The sequence below is a fragment of the Chelonoidis abingdonii genome, chromosome 7 (genome assembly GCF_003597395.2).
Source record: "Chelonoidis abingdonii isolate Lonesome George chromosome 7, CheloAbing_2.0, whole genome shotgun sequence".
In the NCBI taxonomy this organism is placed as follows: domain Eukaryota; kingdom Metazoa; phylum Chordata; order Testudines; family Testudinidae; genus Chelonoidis; species Chelonoidis abingdonii.
Window position 1 is genome coordinate 72,362,894 of NC_133775.1, and position 23,228 is coordinate 72,386,121.

At 47.4% G+C, this 23,228-nt stretch overlaps 1 protein-coding gene across 1 annotated transcript in view; it reads left to right on the top strand.

Moving 5' to 3' along the window:
* DIAPH1 (diaphanous related formin 1) overlaps window positions 1–23,228 on the top strand; it is a 100,938-nt gene that overhangs the window by 49,450 nt on the left and 28,260 nt on the right. Inside the window, exons 5-12 of the mRNA XM_075068248.1 lie at window positions 7,776–7,906; window positions 8,258–8,344; window positions 9,780–9,843; window positions 10,815–10,954; window positions 11,144–11,252; window positions 11,536–11,646; window positions 14,490–14,608; window positions 16,891–17,007. Of these exons, the coding sequence (XP_074924349.1) occupies window positions 7,776–7,906; window positions 8,258–8,344; window positions 9,780–9,843; window positions 10,815–10,954; window positions 11,144–11,252; window positions 11,536–11,646; window positions 14,490–14,608; window positions 16,891–17,007 (878 nt within the window). The remainder of the gene's footprint in view (window positions 1–7,775; window positions 7,907–8,257; window positions 8,345–9,779; window positions 9,844–10,814; window positions 10,955–11,143; window positions 11,253–11,535; window positions 11,647–14,489; window positions 14,609–16,890; window positions 17,008–23,228) is intronic.

The window sequence follows — 23,228 nt, forward strand, 5'->3', positions numbered from 1 at the left end:
GATGTTTGTCTACAGGAAACTCGTCTATACTTTAAAAAAAGCAAAATGTGTGGTGAATCTGCCAAGTCATTTCTGAGACATAGGGCTTAGAAAATATGTAGCTGGTATTACACTTCTTAAAAATCCTACTCCTGCTCTTTTTTCAAGCCCTGTCTTCGAGTGGTTTGCACCACAGACTTCACATTTCAGTCCTAATGAGATCTAGTGTGTAGAACAGTATTGGACAAAGTTGTGTGCACATATGGGAAGTTATTTACAAAGAATTTCTGAATCTTTGGACACACCATCAGGTCCTCATGGAGTTTTAAACTTCTCCAAGTGTCTGCTGGAAATCTCCACTTGCATTTAAAAAAATGCCAGTCCTATCCCTTGCTTAAAGGCTTCTAAATGTAAGCTCATCATGAGGGTAGTCTTACCAAAGTGATATTCCCAACCAAAACAAAAGCCCAGTCTCTAGTGTCCTGCTCCAGCTGCGCTTTGGGTCACCGCTATCAAGACCAGCTTCCAGAGCTCCATCTTTTTCTGATTATCATCTCCTTTTCTTCCCTTCCCCCACCAGGAAGCAGGCAGCAATAGTTAGATTCTTCACCACATGCACACTTCACTTAGCTACATAGTGACTACAGTGGGAGCTGCTGGTGCTCAGTACCTCTGAAAATCAGGCCACTATTATTGAACTGCATAAAGATGGGTTTAGGTGCCTAAGTTTAGACACCAGAGTTTTAAACTGTTGGCTTTAGACAGAACACATGCCTCTTACTCATGCTGCTTGAAGGGGCTGGTGTGGTAGAAGGGGTATTTCTCTGCCTCTGTGCCCATGAGGCCAAGGTACTAAGCCACATCCTACCTTGACTTGAACTGTCAATGAGTCTAGAAGATCTGTCGGAACGTAGATGATTTTTTTGACCAGCTGAGTGTCCCAGTGCAGTGGAGTTGGTAACTCCATCAGCAGAGATGCTTGGGTTCAAGGAAGTTACAGACTCCAGCTCTGTCTGCTGTACTCAATTTAAGGACATTGAGTTTTGCTGAGAGATTATTTCATTCAAATACTATGTTGTATTTAGACTCATAGACTCATAGGTCAGAAGGGACCAATATGATCATCTAGTCTGACCTCCTGCACAAGGCAGGCCACAAAACCCTACCCATACACATTTATACACCCCGCACCCATGGACTGAGTTATGAAATCCTCAAAATTGAGATTTGAGACCTCAAGTGCAGGAATCCACCAGCAAGCGGACCCATGCCCACGCGTTTAGAGGAAGGCGAAAAACCTCCAGGGCCCTGCCAATTCCTCCTGGGGAAAATATCCTTCCCGACCCCAAATATGGCGATGCAGCTACACCTGAGCATGTGCGGCAAGACTCACCAGCCAACCACCCAAGAAGAATCTCTGCAGTAACTCAGTTCCCAATCCCATCCAACATCCCCTCACAGACCTTGAGCAGGACTTATTGCCGATAATCCAAAATCGCAATTGCCCAAATTAAACTATTCCCATTCATAACATCCCCATCACTATACTTTCAAGTTAGTTTAAAGCCAGATAGTCTTTTGCCCCCACTACTTCCTCTCGGAAGGCTGTTCCAGAAACTCACTCCCCTATGGTTAAGAAACCTTCGTTCTAATTTCAAGTCAAACGTTCCTACAGATCCAGTTGTACCCGATTCGGCCTCGTGCCTCTTAGTACTAAACTTAAAAACGTCTCTCCCTCCCTACGTTAATCCCCCTGATATAATTAAATAGAGCAAGCAATCCCCCCGGAGCCTTCTTTTTGGCCAGGCTAAAACAAAGCCAGCTCTTTGAGTTCCTTTCATAGTGCAGATTTTCCATTCTGATTTCCTAGAAGCCCGTCTCTGAACTGTTCAGTTTGAATTCATCCTTCTTAAACATGGGGACACCAGAACTTGCACACATATGTCCAGGTGGAGGTCTCACAGCGCCGATAGTATAACGGCATAACACTCCTTTCTCCTTGCTGAAAATCCTCGCCTGATGCATCCTAAACGCATTATTGCTTTTTTAACAGCCTATCATTGGCGCGTCTAGTCATCCTGCTCTCAACCAATTACCCAAGGTCCTTCTCCTCTCCGTCGTTTCAACTGATGCGTCCCAACGTATATCTAAATTCTTTTATTAATCCCTAAGTGCATGACCTTTGCACTTTTCCACTACTTATATTTCATCTCTATTACTATTACTCCAGTGTACAAAGGTGGTCCAGAATCTTCCTGATAGTTTGCCTGAGTCCTTTTCGTGTTAGCACTACCCCCAGCTTCGTGTCATCGCAAACTTTATTAACACATTCCCGCTCTTTGTGCCAAGGTCAGTAATAAATAGGTTAAATAAGATTGGTCCCAAAACCGATCCTTGAGGGACTCCGCTAGTAACCTCCTTCCAGCCTGACAGTTCACCCTTCAGTACGACCTGCTGGAGTCTCCCCTTTAACCAGTTCCTTATCCACCTTACAACTTTCATTCATCCCCATCTTTTCCAATTTAACTAACAGTTCCCCATGCAAAATATAATATGTAGGAAGAATGTATATAATTTAAAGTGTTTTCAAATATAAGTGTTTTAAAATACTTTCCTTTTTAAAGCCTAAGGGAACACCTTCATGCAAACATTTCAGATACTGTTAAATTCTAAATAGAAATGATTTACATCACAATTAGAATGTTGTAGTTCAAGTCTTTGTCTGGGTGCATCCCACTTGTGTTGTGCATGGACCTCATGTGCAAGATTGGAATATTTTGCTAGGTTGGGGCTGGGGGAAGGGGTGCCTGTTTCCCGGCTGTGGCAGGTCAGGGGCTGGGCTAGGTTCAGGCTGGGGGAGGGGCGTCTCTCCTCTAGTCATGGCAGGTCCACTGGGGCTAGGTTCCCTGAGTGCCTGCCTGCACGGTGCTTAATAAGCTGCTGCACAGCTTACAGGGAACTTAGAGTACCACTTTCATCATGGGAGTTGCCCCTCCTCTCCTTCTGCTGGGCCAGCACAGCCAGCTTCCACACTTAATCAGCTGAGTTCTAGACCCCACCTTTTGAAAGGCAAACCTCGGAAAGCCCCTCCCACAGCAGGCTGGGGTTTCCCGCCTATATATGGACAGGGGGGAAACTCCTGACATTGAGAAAAGGCTTTTTCCTGGCCCTGTGTATCAAAGCCAGGTACAGCCTGGAGCCCCCCTTGCCCTGCAGGTAGAAGTCATTTTGTGTGGAATCCCTTTCCCCTCTGGGAATGGGGAAGTAATGAACAGTAATTCCTCCTCGCCCCATTGGTGTGTGTGTGTGTGTAAGTCTGAGCCTCTTAACTTCTTTCACCTCACCCTCTACTGCCCTGGGGGGTAAAGTTGAGTTCTTTCACTCCTCCCACTTTTCTCCACTGCCCTATGCAGGAGGCATTGATAGGGAATGGCATTTCAGTATTACCCCATCTGCAGTGGCAGGCAGTACACTCTCTGCTCTGTCAGCTGTTTGAAGCAGTGCTACCCTGATTGCGCAGGCTCCAGGAGTACTTCCCCTGCCTGACTCTCTGCCCTTCATCTGGGCTTCTCCTCCTGCCATGGCTGCTGTTGCTTCTCCTAACCAGGAGTAAGGGGGAAGTGTTTGCCAGAAGCTGGGAATGGGCGATGGGATGGATCACTTGGTGATTACCTGTTCTGTTCATTCCCTGTGAGGCACCTGGCATTGGCCACTGTTGGAAGACAGAATACTGGGCTAAATGGACCTTTGGTCTGACCCAGTATGGCCATTCTTATGTTCTATGTTCATCTGCCTCATATCTTCCCTCTTCTGATTAAGGGCTTCCTGCCAGAGAGCAGCAGAGTCAGAAACAATAGCAGGGCCCACAGAAAGATTAGGGGGTTGCTGATGGACTTTTGGGGAAGGGGAGGCAGTAACAATCAATTTTTTTGTGGGGGAAATGAAGTTTTGTGCAGCTTCACGTGTGACATTCCTTCACCAGTTAGGTGCCTGACTAGCCCACTGGAATGAGAGAGAGAGAGAACATGAGGAAGTGACAGGCATTACTGGGAGGATTGGAGGGCACATCTTGGTTACATCTTCCTCCAGAGGTCCAATCTAGCTTTGAAGGGCCAGACTCATTTAGCTTACATATTTCAAACGACTGTAAGGCTACTCTGAGGTCCCTGGGTATCTATACATTTACTACCAGGAGAAAACTCTTTAGATAGCAGAGCCAGTTCAGACAGGGAACTTCCTTTTTTTCAACAACACAGAACTACTAACTGCTGTAAGAGAAAGTCTCACATTTCCTGCAAGAGAGCCGCCCCCTCTTCTCCTACCACCTACTTGACATTATCTTCCAAACTGCAAGTTTGATGTTCACGTCAAGAGCCATGCACTGATGCCACCAGAGCTTCCTCTTCTCACCCCTATTTTGGGTTGCTGTCTTTCCCAATCTTCTCAATAACTTCAGACCAATAAGTATTGTAAATTATTACCAAAGGTCAGTCTATATAATTCCAGTCCTTGGCCAGTCTCCCACTCCCTCTCTCTTCAGTAACCCATCTCATGAAACAACTGAGAGAAGAAGGTGGATTCCTTCACCTAGGAGCCATAGAAGATGTACCTCAGGAGTTCAAGGAAAAGCTTTTCTAGTCCTGCTATGGAATGCATCCTATACTGGACCTGAGGCAACTAAAGAAATTCACACACTGTTCATCAAGGATTGCATACAATCACAAGCTGAGAGCGGTTCTGTTTACTTTCTTCTTGTAAATACTAACCTTTGAGGAAAAGACCTTGACCTTAATTCTGATTCCTTATGTGAATCCTCCTTTCACCTATCTTCAGATATCCTCTTGCACCCAACCTACTCGTTAATGTTTCTAATATAAGCCTCCCCTGCCATACTGCAAAGATGTGCCGAAGCAGAGCTATTGACATTGTGTGCGCTCTGGCAGATCAAAGCAAGTTCAATATAACACGGTAAGATTTTTTGGCTCCTGAGGAAAGCGTTATATCGAGGTAGAGGTGTATATTTTTATAAAACCATATAGACTGCACAACATCACAAGCTGAAATTAGGCTTGTCTTTAATTGACTTTGATCTCAGGTGAGTAACCATCTCTGGGTCCTGCTCAAATCGCCACTGCTCCTGGACACCCAGACAGCATTAGTAATAGAAATGCCTGTTCCTTTTTAGCTGATTCAGAAGCTTCTACTTTTTTGGTCAGATATGAACCCAGGCACGATAATCAATTTATTCACAAGGGTGAATGATGGCAACTTTTGGCCTTAGAACGTATGAATGGCCTTCAGGCTCAATTACGGCAGCACTTTTTACTTAGTGATGGCACTAAAGGGTGTATACAAGCTCCGATTCATTCAAACTGCAGCAGCCCACAAGGCAGACAGAGGGTACCTCATACCAGTGTGTGACTGCCTTTCTGATCCAAGGAGTTGGATCCTAATCTCAAAGATCTTAGTGCTGGGCCCTCAAGACTCCCCCTCTCCTGGCCTCCCTGTGACTTAGCATAGCAGCTGTGATCATCTAGCACTAGTGGCTAATGTAGTTCAGGGCAAAACTCTCAGGAGCCTGGGCAAGGTATTCTCCGAGGAGGGCACTGATCTATAGAACTTTTACCAGAAGCAGTAGATGTGAGCCCAAATTGCACAACCCTTAGAACAAAATCTAAGATCACACTCCTAGCACAGGTTTCCTCTGAGACTAACAGTGAAATAGCAACATTTCCCTGGCAATCAGAATAGCAGATAACCCTTCCATCGCCTCAAAAAATAAACCAAAAAAGAGCATAAAACCTAAACTTAGAGAGAAGAGTGGGCCCTATAGATATAGAGTTCTGTTTCTCTTAAGAGTAGGGCCCTACCAAATTCACAGCCATGAAAAACGCGTCACGGACTGTGAAATTTGGTCTTTTATGTGCTTTTCTCCTAGATTTCAAGGGAGAGACCAGTGTTTCTCAAATTGAGGGTCCTTATCCAAAAGGGAGTTGCAGGGAGGTCACAGGGTTATTTTAAGGGGGTGACGGTATTGCCACCCTTACTTCTTCACTGCCTTAGAGCTGGGCAGCTGGAGAGTGGTGGCTGTTGGCTGGGTGCCCAGCTCTGAACACAGCGCCCCGCTCCTTACTTCTGCGCCGCTGCCTTCAGAGCTGGGTGGTCAGGGAGTGACGGCTGCTGACTGAAGGCTCAGCTCTGAAGGCAGCAGTGCAGAAGGGTGGCAATACCATACTAGGCCATCCTTATATCTGCGCTGCTGCTGGTGGCAGCTCTGCTTTCAGAGCTGGGCTTCCAGCCAGCAGCCAATACACTCCGGCCCCCTCCCCTCTGAAGGCAAGCACCACCATTAGCAGCCACACAGAAGTAAGGTTAGCAGTGCCGCAACCCTTCCCCCACAATAACCTTGCGGACCGCCCCCCCCCCCCCCAAAAAACCCCAATAAACACTCCTTTTTGGGTCAGGATCTAAGTTCCCTCTAAGCTGCACGGCCGCGCAGCAGCCTGTTAAGCGCCACGCAGGTGCTTAGGGCTGTGGTGGGGAGAGATGCCTCTCCCCACCAGCCCCAGCCCAGACCTGCTATGGCTGGGGAAGAGGTGCCCCAACCCAGCCCCGGCCTGGACCTGCCTTGGCCAGGGGAGAGGCACTTATCCCACGGCCCCAGCCCCAGAGCTGCCACGGTGAGGAGAGGCGTCTCTCCCGCTATAGCCCCAGGGAAGCCTGCAACCCAAACCCCTCTTCCCTGGCCCCACCCCAGAACCCTCATCCTCAGCCAGAGCCCTCACCTCCACACATACCCCGCACTCTAACCCTTGGCCCCAGCCCCACCCCAGAGCCTGCATCCCCCACTGGAGTCCTCTCCCTCCCACACTCTGAACCCCACCCCCACTGTATGAATTTTGTTATGTGCACCATTATGGAGGTGATGCATCACCCCCATATTGGTGCAAATAACAAAATTCATTCTGCACATGCATGGGACAAATTAGAGGGAACACTGTTTAGGACCCCTACAATTACAGCACTGTGAAATTTTAATTTAAATATGTTAAATCATAAAATTTACAATTTTTAAAATCCTATGACTCTGACCAAAATAGAGCGTGAATTTGGGAGGCACTACTTATGTATTCTGAAATACGCCAGTGAAACGTATGCACTGATGCACAAAGGGCCACTGACCCAAACACAGATCCTCCTCCACTTCACATATCCATCAGCAGTGCCAAACATCAACATCTCATCTTCTATCCATCTGTATATAGACCAGAAACAGAACTGACTTGGGCACTGTTCCTATAGGAGCTGGAGAGCCAAATCTACCTCACTCGCCAATTACTGATGGCCATCTCTCCCACTATAGTTACAGCCTCCTAGTATGAATTGTACTGATTGCCTGTAAGCTTGATGGATGGAGGGCAGGGGAAAGGGGTCAGAAATGTAACTATGAAATACCTCTGGTCTTCAGACTTTTTTCTTTAAATAACTCCAACGTTCTAATTCAGTTGTGTGTCTATGTTCATTTGTGTGTATTGAGAAAGCCAATTAAATATAACAGTTTAGTGTTCAAAGTAAACGTAACAAAATTAGGTAGGTTCCAAGTTTTGAGGATGACTAAACTTTACAACTAATTTAGCAGTTAATTATTCAGCTAGGGTTCTTTGAAATGAAGGGTGCATGTATGTGTATGCCCACTCACACAACATAAAAATACCATTTTGAAAATCCATTTCTGTGCCCTGGTGCTGCAACCACAGCTAGTTTACCTGATGGCCTGTTCTTTCTTCCCTGTGTAGGGCATGAGTCAGAAGGAGAGCTCCAAGTCAGCCATGATCTATATCCAGGAGCTGAAATCAAATCTCAGGGATGCCCAACTGCTCGGTTGTTTGGAGTCTCTGCGAGTGTCGCTCAACAACAACCCTGTCAGGTAAAGAGCTGGTTGGAGCAAAGGAGATCAGTCAGGGAGCTGAAGCTGTAAGCAATGGGGTAGGTGCTTACTTATCAGGGGCTGGGGATGGTGCATTGTGATTCAGGGGGCCTGGGACAAAGCAATTTCGGGGGCCCCTTCCATAAAAAAAAGTTGCAATAGTATAGAATACTATATTCTCATGGGGGCCCCTGCAGGGCCTGAGGCCTGGGGCAAATTACCCCGCTTGCCCCACCCTCTGGGCAGCCCTGTTGTGATTGAGCATAGAAGAGAGAGTGCAGGAGGTGGTTGAGGTTCTTGTGATGTTCAGTCCTTCTTCTATGTGCTGCTAATATGACTGTTTTCTTACAGCTGGGTACAGAATTTTGGGGCTGAGGGCCTCAACTGCCTGCTGGACATATTAAAAAGGCTCCATGATGAGAAGGACGAGGCACCCAGGTGAGGGACAAATTGAATGGAAGCTATTTATAAAGCGCCCTAAGTATGTCTGTTATGGTTCCAGGATTAGCTGCACATCTGTCCCCTGCCTGGTCTCTCTGAGTGTGTCCCTCAGGCATCAGACTTTGAGCTTTTTCCACAATCCTCCCGCTCTTAGACCAGGCCTTGGGCAACAGCATCCTATGTATCCTGCAGGTTAGACCAAGTTTGAGCACTTGCAATTCTTCCCTCTGCGAGTCTGTGACCTGTGATATCCAGTGAACAGGCTGCCTTCTTAAAGCCAAGGGGAGTGTTCATTTTAGTAGTAGGAAGAAAGCATTGCAGAGGAAAGTGCTCTTGTTCTTCTGTGTTCATAGGCCTTTTCCCATCTTGGTCACAATCAGTTTCGTAGGTTGGCTGTCAATGGAGGAACAGTCATCAAAGCTAATAATTCTGGCATTGTCCCCTAACAACTGTCAAGTGTGTGCTATCTTCAGCCATTCTTTCTCCTTTCTGCCTGTTTTTTACAGACACACTCCTGTTGAATTAAATCTATAAAGTCATACAGAAAACACCCCAATCACCAGGCCAACATACAGTATTCATAAATTATCGCAGGGCACCTCCAAATCCATCACGGTTTCATGGTTAGGGCAGGAGTCTGGGAACCAGGAAACCTGGATTCTTTTCCTGACTCTGCCACTGACTCTTTCTAACTCCCCGCACCTGTCTGTTTCCCCATCTATTAAATGGGGGTGGTGGTACTTTACCCATCTTTATGAAGTCCTTTGGGATCCATGGCTGAAAAGCTCTCTACAGATGGAGTCAAGTAAGACCCCATCCTGTTGCGTTTACAAGCTCTCATAATCCTAAAGGGTTTATGAGGCTACAGGATTATTACTGCATGTACATGTTGTTTGGCTAATTGAAAGTGGTGGGGGGCAACAAGAAGAAAGTCTTGGGGCAGGGAGGTTACACTGCATGGTCTGAAGTGTGTGGGTGTTGTGAGTAGGGGGCATTGCTCCAGTGGGGTTCAGTTATGGGGCAGTGGTTTGTGTCTAGAGTTTGCCAGAAGAAGTCTTTAGTGGAGTGAAATGAATAGGGATGTGTTCGTGGTGGGGGAGGGGACTAAAGGACAGAGGCTAAAGTTGGGCCGAGAGTGTGAGTGTATGGGGAGGTAATGGGGGGTGAGAGTGGATTTTTTCCCCCAGGAGATGTAGCAGCCTTTTCCCTGTCTTTTGAATTCAGTGGGGGGGGGGAGCATGTCTGTGTGTGCACGCGTGCTGGGGGGCGGGCATTTAGTGAGGTTGGAGTCTTAATGCAGCACTGGACACCTAAGACCTTTCCTGGCCCCACCTGAGAGTTGTGGGCCTACTGTCCTTTAACTGGGGGGAAGGATGATGCCATGTATCATGCTCCATGTGACTATTCATCAGCTGGCTTTCCTTCCTCATAGCTCCTATGATACCCGGAGCAAACATGAGATCATCCGATGCCTGAAGGCTTTCATGAACAACAAGGTGAGAGCCCTGTCCTTTCCCTAGATACATCCATATATTGCCACCTCCTCTTCCTTGTTGTCTCTGCACTGGTGCCATGGGGCCGTCCCCAAAAGTGGTAGGGGAAGTGGAGATGGAGGCTCCTGACTCTTCAGTAAACCCTTGCTTACATTTCACTCACATGTCTCATCCCCTTCCTCAGACTGTGCACATTCTGCCCCCCCCCACCACCTCTTTCCTGTACTGCTCCTACTTCTTCTGGGGCCCCAGTGTACTTTCGCTTCACCCTGCCATACTCTCTTTTGCAGACATTTGAGGGCACTTTGGTACTGCACTATCTTCAATCTGTGTCATTCTCTCTGCTATACCGCTGCACAACTGTGGGCACTCCGAGGACACCAATATCCCTGTCTCCTTTGCTGTTTGCTTGTATTCTACATCTTTGCCCTCTGTCCAGCCTCCCCTTCTCCGTCTTTCTCACTCATACCCCAGGCTGTCCTACTTTACCTTCTCATTTGCAGGCATTCTGGGACACCTAGTACTAATTCTATTAAACTTGCCTGTACCTTTGATTCTCTTCACCCTTGCTTTCTCACTCAGATACGCTGTGAGGTCTCTGTATCTCTCCTTTCTAGCTTCTTTGACTCCTTTCTGTCTGATACTGTTCTCGCGAGCACTCTCCTTTCACTGTGCACACCCATGCACACCTGTCATGATCCCACTAAGCACCTTTTTTCTTTCTGGCCTTGACCCTGTAGGACATCCCAACTCCTACCCCCTTGTCCTTCCTTGGTCTCCCCTCTGAAATAATAGAAGGGATGTGTAGACAGATGTTGGACAGGTGTCTTGCCATCTGCACTGTTTGTGGTGATGAAGTTGCCTCCCTTTAGCCTTAAAGCAGTCTCAGCTTTGAGCCATAAACAGTTTGCACTATGCTCCTTAGTGGGCTGGCTGAGTCAAATATATTAACTCATTCTTTCTTTCCCCTTCAGTTTGGAATCAAAACAATGCTGGAAACGGAGGAGGGGATCTTGCTGCTGGTGAGAGCTGTTGACCCCAAACTCCCTTCCATGATGATAGATGCTGTGAAGCTGCTGTCTGCTCTCTGTATCCTGCCTCAGCCTGAGGACATGTATGTATCTATGGGATACATTATGCCACTCATCTCTCTTGAGCTGGCTGTCACTTACCTCTCTCTGGAGTCCCCATTTCTCTCCCAGACTCTTTGTTTTACAACGATGATACACACATGCATACCTCTTCCCTTCTCACCCCACCCCCAATGGAGACTGTTGCTGACTCCCTGTTCCTACTGTTTCAGGCATGAGCGAGTTCTGGGGGCACTGACAGAGCGAGCAGAAGTGGATGAGGTGGAGCGATTCGGTCCCTTGTTGGATGGTTTAAGGGGCGGAACCTCTGTGGCACTGAAGGTACCTCAACTCTCAGAATTTGTGGGTACTGTTCTCTGTTCTAGGGGAGGAACAAGAGAGGATTAGTCGACTCCAGCAGTTTGACTGCTCTCTGTTTGTAGTGAGGAGGGTATGAGAGGGAGGGTTTAAGATGCCATCTGTTTGAGATCTCCCTATTTGTAGCACTTCCCTGGTTGATGGGTACAGTGTTCTGGGCATTATCAGTGCCTGACTAGAAGTGTTGGATGAGGGGATAGAGGCCTGGCTCAGTCTGATGCAGAAACTATCTGTCTCTCTATTTTAGGTAGCCTGTATGCAGCTGATCAATGCCCTTATCATCCCTGCTGATGAGCTCGACTTCCGAGTTCATATTCGAAGTGAACTGATGCGTTCTGGGTTGCAGCATGTCCTTACGGTAAGGGTCAATCATCTCCTCCTATGGGGCGCCATCATGCTCGATGAGAGAAGTAACAGCCATCATCTCAGCAATTGTATTCGTATTGAAAGTACCTAATACTGTTAAAAGGCTCTGGTAGTGACAAAGTAATATTGCTCTTCCCAATAAAAGAAAGTGGCTAGAGGCAAAAAGACGTCCTTTAAAAATTGAAAGTTAAATACTATTGAGGAAAGTAGAAAGGAGCATAAACTCTGGCAAGCATAAAAAGTTATAATTAGGCAGGCCGAAAAAGAATTTGAAGAGCAACTAGCAAAATTCAAAAACTAATAGCAAAACTAACTGCCAAACAATCAGTGGAGCCACTGGGCAATCGAGGTGCTAAAGAAACACTCAAGGAAGATAAGGCCATTGCGGAGAAGCTAAATGAATTATTTTTATCATTCTTCACCACAGAGGATGGGAGGGAGATTTCCATATCTGAACCATTATTTTTAGGTGACAAATCTGAAGAACTATCCCATATTGAAGTATCAGTAGGGGAGGTTTTGGAACAAATTGATAAATTAATCAGTACTAAGTCACCAGTACTAGATGGTATTCACCCAAGAGTTCTGAAGGAACTCAGATATGAAATTGCAGAACTCCTAAGTGTGCTATGTAATTTATCACTTAAATCAGTCTCTGTACTAGATGACTGGAGGAAAGCTAATGTGATGCCAATTTTTTAAAAAAGCTCCAGATGCGATCCTGGCAATTACAGACTGGTAAGCCTAACTTAATTACCAGGCAAATTGGTTGAACTATAGTAAAAAACAGAATGATCACACACATAAATAAACACTATTTTTGAGGGAAGAGTCGACACAGCTTTTGTAAAGGGAAGTAATGCCTCACCAATCTATTAGAATTCTTTGAGGGGATAAACAAAAGTGAGCAAGTGGATATAGTGTACTTGGATTTTCAGAAAGCCTTTTGCAAGGTCCCTCACTGAAGGCTACTAAGCAAAGTAAGCAGTCATGGGATAAGAGGGAAGCTCCTTTCATGGATCAATAACTGGTTAAAAGACAGGAAACAACAAAGGTAGGCGTAAATGATCAGTTGTCAGAATGTAGAGAGGTAAATAGCAGTGTCTGCCAGGAATCTGTACTGGGACTAGTACTGTTCAACATGTTCATAAATGATCTGGAAAAAGAGGTAAACAGTGAGGTGGCAAAGTTTGTAGATGATGCAAAATTACTCAAAAAAGCAACAGAGAGTCCTGTGGCACCTTATAGACTAACAGATGTATTGGAGCATAAGCTTTCGTGGGTGAATGCCCACTTCGTCAGACACATGAGTGGGTATTCACCCACGAAAGCTTATGCTTCAATACATCTGTTGGTCTATAAGGTGCCACAGGACTCTTTGCTGCTTTTACAGATCCAGACTAACACGGCTACCCCTCTGATACATAAAATTACTCAAGATAGTTAAGTCCATTGCAGAGTTGCAAAGAGATCTCACAAAACTGGATGACTTGGCATCTGAAATTCATGCAAAGTAGTACACATTGGAAAATGTAATCCCAGTCATACATAAAAAACGATGAGATCTAAATTAGCAGTTTCCAGTCAAGAAGGAGATCTTGGAGTCATTGTGAATAGTTCTCTGAAAACATCTGCTCAATGTGCAGTGGCAGTCAAAAAAGGTAAAAGAATATTAGGAGCCATTAGGAAAAGGATAAATAAGAAGACAGTAAAATCATAATGCCAGGATGTAAATCCATGGTACGCCCACTCCTTGAATACTGCATGCAATTCTGATGTTCTCATCTCAGAAAAGATATATTGAAATTGGAAAAAGTACAGAGAAGAGCCACAAAAATTATTAGAGATATTAGAACAGCTTCCATGTGAATAAAGATTAAAAAGACTGAGACTGATCATCTTGGAAAATAGATGACTAAGGGGAGAATATAATAGAGGTTTATAAAATTATGAATGGTGTGGAGAAAGTGAATAAAGAAATGTTATTTACTCCTTCACATAACACAAGAACCCAGGATCACCCACTGAAATTAATAGGCAGCAGGTGTAAAGCAAACAAAAAAAAAGTGCTTCACAGTAATGCACAGTCAGTCTCTGGAATTCATTGCCATGGGATGTTGTGAAGACCAAAATTATAACGAGATTCAAAAAAGAATTAGATAGATTCTTGGAGGAGAGGTCCATCAATGGCTAGTAGCCAAGATGGTTAGGGATACACCACCCATGCTCTGGGTGTCCCTCACCTCTGTCAGAAGCTGGGAGTGGACAATAGGGGATAGATGACTTGATTGCCTGTTCTGTGCATTCCTGTGAAGCACCTGGTATTGCCCATTGTCAGAAGATAGGATACCGGGCTAAACCAACCATTGGTCTGACCCAGTATGGCTGTTCTATTTTCAAACCCTTGCTGCAGGAATGACGTGGGCTGCATTGCAGCCCTGTTCTTGGTCAGTGCTTCCTCTCTCTTAGTTACCCAGCATCCCAAGGTCAGTTAGATGGTGATCACATTCCCTTTGCTGTTTGCGTGCACTGGCCCTGTCCATGTTACTGTGCACTCTTCTGGAGTGTATGATGATCCTATCTTCTTGTGACTGTGAATTTTTACCATCACTGGTGGGCCTCTTATCTGTGGTTCCATGCTGGCCTGTGCTCTCTTGGGCCTTCCAGCTGACTTGTTTGCACATTAATGTACATTGGCCCCTCATTACATTCCTTTGTGCTCTAACGTAGCCCTTGTTTAGCTCCCATCTGAAAAACTGTGTGCTCTCAAGTGACCCCACCAGAGTCTGTATAGCTTCTGATGGCCCCTCTATGATGTACTCATGCCCTTGGCAGGAGCTGCGGAAACTGGAGAATGAGGAACTGCAGGTGCAGCTGAGTGTATTTGAAGAACATGGTGAGGAGGATTCTGAAGACCTCAGGAGCCGTCTTGAGGACATTCGGATTGAAATGGAATATCCTGCTGCTGCTTATTGGGCAGGTGTTGCGTTTGGGGCAGGAGTATTCCCAGGAAGTTTCTTAGCTCCAGTCTTTGTACCATTCCTGCCTCCATATAGGGAGAGAGACTGAGGTCGATGGTCTTTCTTCTGGTCAAGTAACGTCTGGGCCGAGCTCAGCTTGCTAACATCATGGTCACATGGGTTCCAAGGCTTGTTTGGGACAGAGCTGCCCAGTACATTATAGGATGCCACTGATCCATCAAGCATAGTCTGAAGACATGAGTGAGTGAAGCACAGGCAGGTATGTTGATCCTCTACTAGGGATTTGGCAGTTTATTAGCAAAAAGAGGAAGATGAGACCTTGGCCATTTGGGAGGTTGCAGGATGCAGCTTGTCTGACACTTCCAGAAACTTTTGTTTTGGATGTCTGTTCAGACATGACTTTTTATGGACACTTTAGTTTGTGTGCAATAAATAAGTAGGTGTCGCAGAACTTGATTTTTATTTTTTATAATTTTAATGGATAATATAGGTTTATTTTTCAGCATTTTTAATTTTTATCTATTTAAATTTTCACAGTTATGGGAAATTATGTGAAGGTCAGGTGATAATAGATGTTGAGATTCAAAAAGATGAAGCTTTATAACCGTTAAAACACAAAATGTCAACATCAAATGTCAAAATATACAAACCCTAATAAGTTTTCAAGGAGCATTTTTTTTTTATTTTGCCTATCTGTAAATTTTGGTTATTGATGGAAATATTTTTGTCAGTTTGTGCTTATCCAGTGAAATTGATGTTTATTGACATTTACCAAAACAAATATATTTTGGATTTTGCCACTGGAGGGCACCTGGAACAACTGCTGCTTTACAAAAACAAAGTAGAGTATTTTCCTTCATCAATCCAGCATGTAATGAAAACCTAGACAGAACCATACCAAGCCTTGTACTAGGGAATGTCCCCATTTTATACAGAGGCATATATATCCCTTAGGTATAGCATCTGCCATGTGTAGCTGCGCCTCTGCCATTGCGCTACTTGCAGTTTTTAGGAACAGATATGATGAGTATTTTGTCAGGAGCCTGAACAACTTTTCCACATCCTGGAGAGAAAGATGCGAGCTCAGGAACTGGAGGTCAGATGTCATGGAAAATCCCCCACCAGAGTTGATCTCTCTTTTAATGAGAACTTAGGCTGGAGAAGTCATGCCAAATGCTGGTTGTCTAGGCCTTGTTTGGCAGGGTGAGGGCTGATTACTGATCCCTCCTTGCTAACAGGAGACTGAAGCTAAAACCTTTGTCACCTGGAAAGTGGCACATGCTACTTTTCTTCATTAGGACTGCCTGTGGTGTTAACACACACAGAGGCACTAGAATTTCTTATCAGCAGGTTGAATTGGGGTTTCTGGCCACATGCAACAGGATTGTTTGTGCTCCTCCAAGGTAAAGGTGCCTTGGGGGCTGCCAGAAATAGGAGTTTGTGTGCGTCTATGTATGTGGGCTTGCACTTTCCCCTCTAGTGAGTATGCCTTGTGGCCCAGGGACTAAGGGCTCCCTCCTTGTACATGAGGGTGAGTGGGCTGCATAATTTGTACAGTCTTTGCACCTGTGATGCTGCATACACCTTTGTGTTGTTTTTCTCCGAATAAATTGTCCTGTTCATATATCTCGCCCCATGAATGATGGGAAAAAGAAATGGATTTCTAATCATTGTTCTTCCCATCAATACCCTCTTTTTTAAAAAACTTAGATTTGTTTAGTTTCCAGAGAGGTTAGGTTGGCTGATCTGAGGAAGAAAAGGGGACTCTTGAAGCAGAAGGAGCCAAAGGGTCATTGCATAATGGGAAAGATGTTACTTGGAGGGGAGGAGACATGTGACTTTACCCTCATCCCCAAAGTGGAGACTGGGGATATTATTTGGGGATGCATAAGGGAGGGGTACAGCGAAACTAGACACTCGCCGTCTTGTGTTTGTGGAATGAATGAGCTACCAACAGCCTCCCTTTTTCTACCACCACTCCAATCAGGGACTAGAATGTCACCTACCAAATATTGGTCTGGCTTTAGAAAGGCTCAGGGAGAAGAAATTAGAGTAGCGTTTTGGGTCAGTCTCCTGCAATGTGTCCTCTTCCCTTTTCTCCATGCTAAGCTTTCTGTATGAGGGGAATATGCATTGATAAAGTTTTGAGGATAGTACTTTGAAGGGCTAATGCCTTCCTCTACAGAGCGAAAAAGTAAGTAGAGCATGAGGATGTCTGCCCAGAGACACTTTTGTTTCCTTAACCCTTTCTTCACTGATTTTAGTGAAGTCTTCCAGATTCTCCTCCACACAGTAAAGGATTCCAAAGCAGAGCCATTTTTCCTGTCCATCCTGCAGCACCTTCTGCTGATCCGCAACGATTATGAAGCCAGGTAAGGAGGGGAGCTTTGTGCTGGGCCTGCCGGAAGAGTTGCCGGCAGTGTGTGGCAGACACAGGCACTTTCTTTGAAAAAATAATCCCAACTACACATATATAATGATGGGTTCTAAATTAGCTGTTGCCACTCAAGAAAAAGATCTTTGAATCATCATGGATAGTTCTCTGAAAACTTCAGCTCAATGTGCAGCAGCATTTGAAAAGGTTAACAGTGTTAGGAGCTGTTAGGAATGGGATAGCAAATAAGACAGAAAATGTGATAATGCCACTATATAAATTCACAGTGTGCCCACATCTTGAATGCTGTGTTCAGTTCTGGTAGCTCCATCTCAAAAAAGGATATAGTGGAACAAAAAACGGTTTAGAGAAGGGCAACAAGGATGATCAAGGGTGTGGAACATCGTCCATATGAAGAAAGACTAAAAAGATTAGAGCTATTCATCTTAGAATAGAGATGATTATGGAAGAATATGATGGACAAAAATCATGAATGGTATGGAAAAAGTGAGTAGAGAAGTGTTATTTACCCTTTCCCACTATACAAAAACCAGGGGTCACCTGATGAAATTAATGAACAGTAAGTTTAACGAGAGAGTACTTTTTCACACAATGCATAATTAGCCTATGGAACTCATTGCCATGGGATATTGTGATGGCCAAAAGTATAATTGGGTTAAAAAAAGAATTAGATAAGTTCATGGAAGATAGAGCCATCAATTAGCCAAGATGGTCAGGGATGCAGTCTCATGCTTGAGGCAATCCTAAACCTCAGACTGCCAGAAGCTGAGAGGAGAAGACAGGGATGGATCACTTCAACTGCCCTGTTCTGTATGCTCCTCCTGAAGCTCTGGTATTGGCCACCATTGGAAGATGGGATACTGGACTAGATGGACGATTGGTCTGACCCAGTATGTCCAGAATGATCGTGGGGGGTGGGGGCGGGCGAAGGATTGGAGGTTGCGTAGAAGGCAGAGTTTAGAAAGTTCTGATAGCCCCAGGATAGGCAGAAGATGAGGGATTGTAGTGTACTACACAGAATCAAATGAGTTGGGCCTCTGACCTAGCTTGTTCAAAAAGGATACCTCACTGTCTGAGAAATCCTTTTCTGCAAATGGAAACGTATCCTTTGCAAAGATTATGACACTGCACGGGTGTGGTAGGCAGTTCTAGAATGTGAGAGCACTCAGCTGTACACAGAGTGGAGCATCGACATCAGTCAAGCAACACTGACCTTGAAAAAGCTCCAAGAGTTTATAGGGAAAGCAAGAGAAGAAAACAGTGTAAGTTGATACTAAAGGAAAAAAGCAGTCTGAACACCACCTTCATTTGTTGGCACACCCGCCTGAACCATTTTTTCACATCCTCTAATGTTGGCACAAAATTACAGAGAATAGAGGTGGAAGCTACTGGCCAGTCTGCCTATTTCAGCAAATGGTTCAGTAAATGGTTCTTCAACCAAAGAATCATCTGGCATGAGAGCAAGATTTCTTAGGCTTGTCCAACCAAAGAAGATTTCTGCAACAGAACTGGAGAGAAGATGGCAGAGAATCTTGTGGGAAGCACTTTGTGTTTCATATAAGAGAACAAAACCAAAACTGAATCCTCTGACAGAGCTTCGGATGACTGGATTGCCTTTTAATGATGCTAGAGCAGTGTTTTCAGTTGCTAGGTTGTGACCCCCTGGGGAATTACAAAAGGTAAACAGGATGTTGTGAGGTTGAAAATTTTGTTACAAGCTAAAAGCAAAGAAAATCTTACTCCCCATATACCTTTACTCTTCAAGGTCAAGTATTCTCTGTCAACCTCCTGATCAGGAGCCATTAAAAGTCCCGTCGGCAGTGCTGACCAGCTAAGGCAGGCTGATTCCTACCTGTTCTGACACTGCGCTGCATCCTGGAAGCAACCAGCAGCAGATCCAGCTCCTAGGCGGGGAGGCCGTGGGGCTCCACATGCTGCCCCTGCCCCAAGCAGCGGTTCCATACTCCCATTGACCGGGACCCAACCAATGGGAGCTGGGGGTGGGGAGGGGATCAAGGGGGGCCTGCAGGCGAGAACCACACAGAGCTGCTTGTGCACCTCTGCCTAGGAGCCAGACCTGCTGCTGGCTACTTCTGGGGCGCAGCACAGTCCGCAGTGCCAGGATAGGTGCTGCTGACAGGGAGCCTCCTGAGGTAAGCCCATGCCCCAACTCCACACCCCAATCTCCTGCTCCAGCTCTGAGCCCCTTCCTGCACCTGGAGCCCCTTCCTGTGCCCCAAACCCCTCATCCCTGCCCCCCCAGAGCTGCACCACCAGCCCAGAGCCCTGACCTCCCACACCCCAACCCCCTTCCCCAGCCCTGAGCTCCTCCCACACCCCTCATCCCTAGCTCCGTTGGATCACAGGCATCAACAGTTTTCTTCAGCTGGGTCGCCTGAAATAAAGTTTGAAAACCACTGCTCTATGACATAGCCTTGGTATGCTGTATTGATAGTGAAGGGTTTGATATTGAGTAATCGTCTCTAGCTGTAGATACTCATATTTTCCAAGAAATGATTCCCAATCCCCACTCAACAGAATTGTGGAGTCCACCTCCCTAAAAAATCTGTCTTCTTCAAGTGATTGCTCATCTGTATTCCACAGTAGGTGTGCGTGGTCGCCATGTGCACCGGTGCCGGAAGTTTTTCTCTTAGCAGTACCCATACTGGGGGAGCACCGCTGCAACCCCTGAAGTGGTGCCTCTGTATCGCGCTATATGGGGAGCTGCACAGTCCCCCCACCCTCAATTCCTTCCTTCTGCCAGTGAAGGTAGTCAGAACTTCATGCTCCAGCCTTGCTGCAGCTTCTCTAGTTAGCCTTAGTAGTACAGTTGTTCCAATAGTTGAATAGTTCCTCAAGTTAGTTGACTGGGCTCAGGACATGCCTCGTGCCCCAGGCTTCAAGTTGTGCGACTCTTGTCGCAGTTCTATGCCAAGAAGGGACCCACATACTCAGTGTCTCCACTGCTTGCGCGAATCTCACATAAGTGAGTGCTGCAGGATCTGTAGATCATTCAAGCCATGGACTAAGAAGGAGAGGGACATTAGACTTCGCGCTCTCCTAATGGAATCAGCGTTGGCCCTGGCACCAGCATGCTGAACGGACTTGGCACCTGGCACCGTGTCTTCGGTGCAGAGTGAAGTCCCCTCCACTAGCTGGCACCATTCACCCTCCAAGAAACAGGGGAAGACTCAATGGTGCCAAGAGAAGGAAAGGGGTGAGACCCGACCCACGCTGGGCAGCCTGCAATCCCCCTCAGGACTCAAGCCTCCGACTTGCATTGAGCGGAGCAGCCCGGTCCTGTCCACGTGTGCCTCCCCTGCGGTGAGGATGCCGTCAACACCGGAGGGTGCACAGGCTGCGCGTGACATCTTAACCCTCCCGGTACCTGAGGCGGGCCCCCAATTTGGAGGGAAGCCGTTGCTGGGAGCACAACAGACCTCCCCGACACGGCACAGTCCCCGCTCCGAGGACCGCTCACTGCCTCGCTCGATGCGGTCTTCCTGCAGCTCACGCCAGCCCTCTACTCCGCTCAGGCTGACTGGCTTGCCGCCCGCACGGGAGCCTTGGGGCTCCTCCACACCTTGCAACCAGGGACACAGGCACTGGGACAAGCGCCGCCAATGCTCTTCCTCTCATCCCAGCTACCGTAGCTGATCCTGACGCTACTGACGTTGACACTCCGACTCGAGTTCCTGCTCTACCAGACATCGTATGCGGGACTCCTCTTGTGGTTTACTGGCCCCGGCGTGTTGTAGCTTCTGGGCTTCTGGGGCGAGTACAGAAGCAGCACCTCGGATGGGTACTGATTCTCTTCGTCGAAGTCCCAGTCACGGGGAAGGCACCGTCGCTCTCACTGGTCCTATGGGTACCTTACAGTCGACAGTGACCTCAGCATCGGCACCCAGCCACCCGTCTCCAAGTCGTGCAGTGCAGTGAGAACAAACTGTGCTGCCCGGCCCCCAACTCGGTCAGTGGCACAGGACATCGTGGTAGGGGCAGTGGTGTCAATGGCCACAGATGCCCGCCCGAGTGAGATCTCGCTCGGTGGTCGGAGCGTCCCAGGCTCCTTTGGCCTCCCCTCCTCAATGGAGGGAAAAGTCAACGGGTCTGGAACCAATGGCACTGCGCCTAGACTCTGACCTGAGAATTGTCCCATCAGTACTGCCCAACATCCTAGGCTCTGTCCCAGTGCCCTCGCCGGCACCAGAGGCCATAACGGCACCACTACCCATCCCACAGGAGGACTTCAAGGCTCACCAGGAGCTTCTTAAGCGGGTGGCGTCCAGTCTCCAGCTGAAGAGATGGAGGAGCCATGCAATTCTCTTTTTAATGTACTCTCGTGCTCGGCACTGGGCTGGGTGGCTCTGCCTCTCCACCAGGATGTAGCCAACATCTTGACTACCCTGTGGCAAACCCCAGCTTCCTTGGCCCCCATCTCCAAGGAAGCGGAGAGGAAATACTTTGTGCCGGCTAAGGACCACGATTACCTGTATTCCCATCCGGCACCTAACTCTCTGGTGGTGGAATCAGTGAACCACCAGTAAAGTCACGGTCAACCCGTGCTCTCCCGCAAAGACAAGGATGCCAGAAGACTGGATACATTTGACAGGAAGATCTATTCCTTGGCAAGTTTCTAGCTCAGGGTGGCCAACCATCAAGCCCTACTGAGTTGGTATGACTTCAACCTATGGGGTCCCTACCAAAGTTTGAACCTCTCCTCCCGGACAAAAAGGAGTTCAGGACTCCGGTAGAGGAAGGAGCGGCAGTGGCTAAAGCAGCCCTCCAGGCGGTGTCGGACGCTGCCAACATGGCAGCCCACTCGATGGCCTCCGCCATATCCATGCGCAGGGCATCGTGGCTTCTCCTGCCTGGACTGTCTGCAGAGTCCCAGTCCTTGTTGCAGGACGTTCCCTTTGACAGAAAAGGTTGTTCGCGGACCAAACTGATGTCCGCCTGCATGGGATGAAAGACTCCTGCTCCACCCTACCAACCTTGGGCCTGTATGTCCCCCCGACGATGGACAAGCCCAGACCGCAAGCTTCAGCTCCTCCTGCTAGAAGCAGATACGAGCCCCTGCCACAGAGACCGAGGGAACAGAGGCGTAGGTCCCATCGTCAGTCCCACTCAGCCCCGCAGCCAGGCCCCTCAAAGGGCAAAAGGCAGGAAAAGAGGCGGTTTTGACTCTATTAACTGGGGGGCTTCCCTGGCAACAGGCCTGGTGGCTCCCCGCAAAAAGTTTGTGTTCTGCAACTGTTTATCTGCCTTCCGAGTGGAGTGGTCCCATATAACGTCGAACCAGTGGGTCCTCAACACTATCTCCAAGGGCTACATGTTGCAGTTCACCTCACTCCCAGCACCGGGTGAGCCTCAGGGACCTGGAGCATGCCTGCCTCCTAGACCAGGAGGTGGCACACCTCCTCTGCATGGGGGCGGTGGAAAGGGTACTGGTAGAATTCCAGGGCAGGGGTTTCTACTCCCAGTATTTCCTGATCCTGAAGGTGAGAGGGGGGCTCAGATCCATCCTAGACCTATGGGATCTCAATAGGTTTATGGTCCGCTACAGGTTCTAGATGGTATCCCTGGCCTCTGTCATTCCCTCCCTGGACCCAGGGGATTGGTTCGCAGCCCTGGACCTCCAGGACACGTATTTCCATATCCATATATTCAAGGGACACAGGCGCTTCCTCCAATTCCTGGCTGGGGAGTGGGGGGACCATTGCCAGTTCACGGTCCTCCCGTTTGGCCTTTCCACGGCCCCCAGGGTTTTCACCAAATGCATGGCGGTGGTAGCAGCCTACCTCCGGAGTAAAGGGGTGCAGATTTTCCCAGACCTGGACGATTGGCTTTTCAAGAGCGCCTCCCGGTCCCAGGTGCAGGACCAGGTGGGACTTCTGTCCAAGTGCTCAGATCTCGGCCTAGTGGTGAACGAGACCAAGTCTACGTTAGTTCTGATTCAGTGCATAGAATTCATAGGGGTGCTACTGGACTCTTTTTAGAGGCCACAGCCTCTCTTCCCCGAGACAGGTTCGAGATCCTCAAAGATTTCATTGCCTTGGTCATTGCCTTCCCCATGGCGACGGCGAGAGTGTGTCTTCAAATTCTCGGTCGCATGGCAGTGTGCACATATGTGGTTCGCCATGCCAGGCTCAGAATGACACCCCTCCAGCTCTGACTGGCCTCCCAGTATTCCCAGGC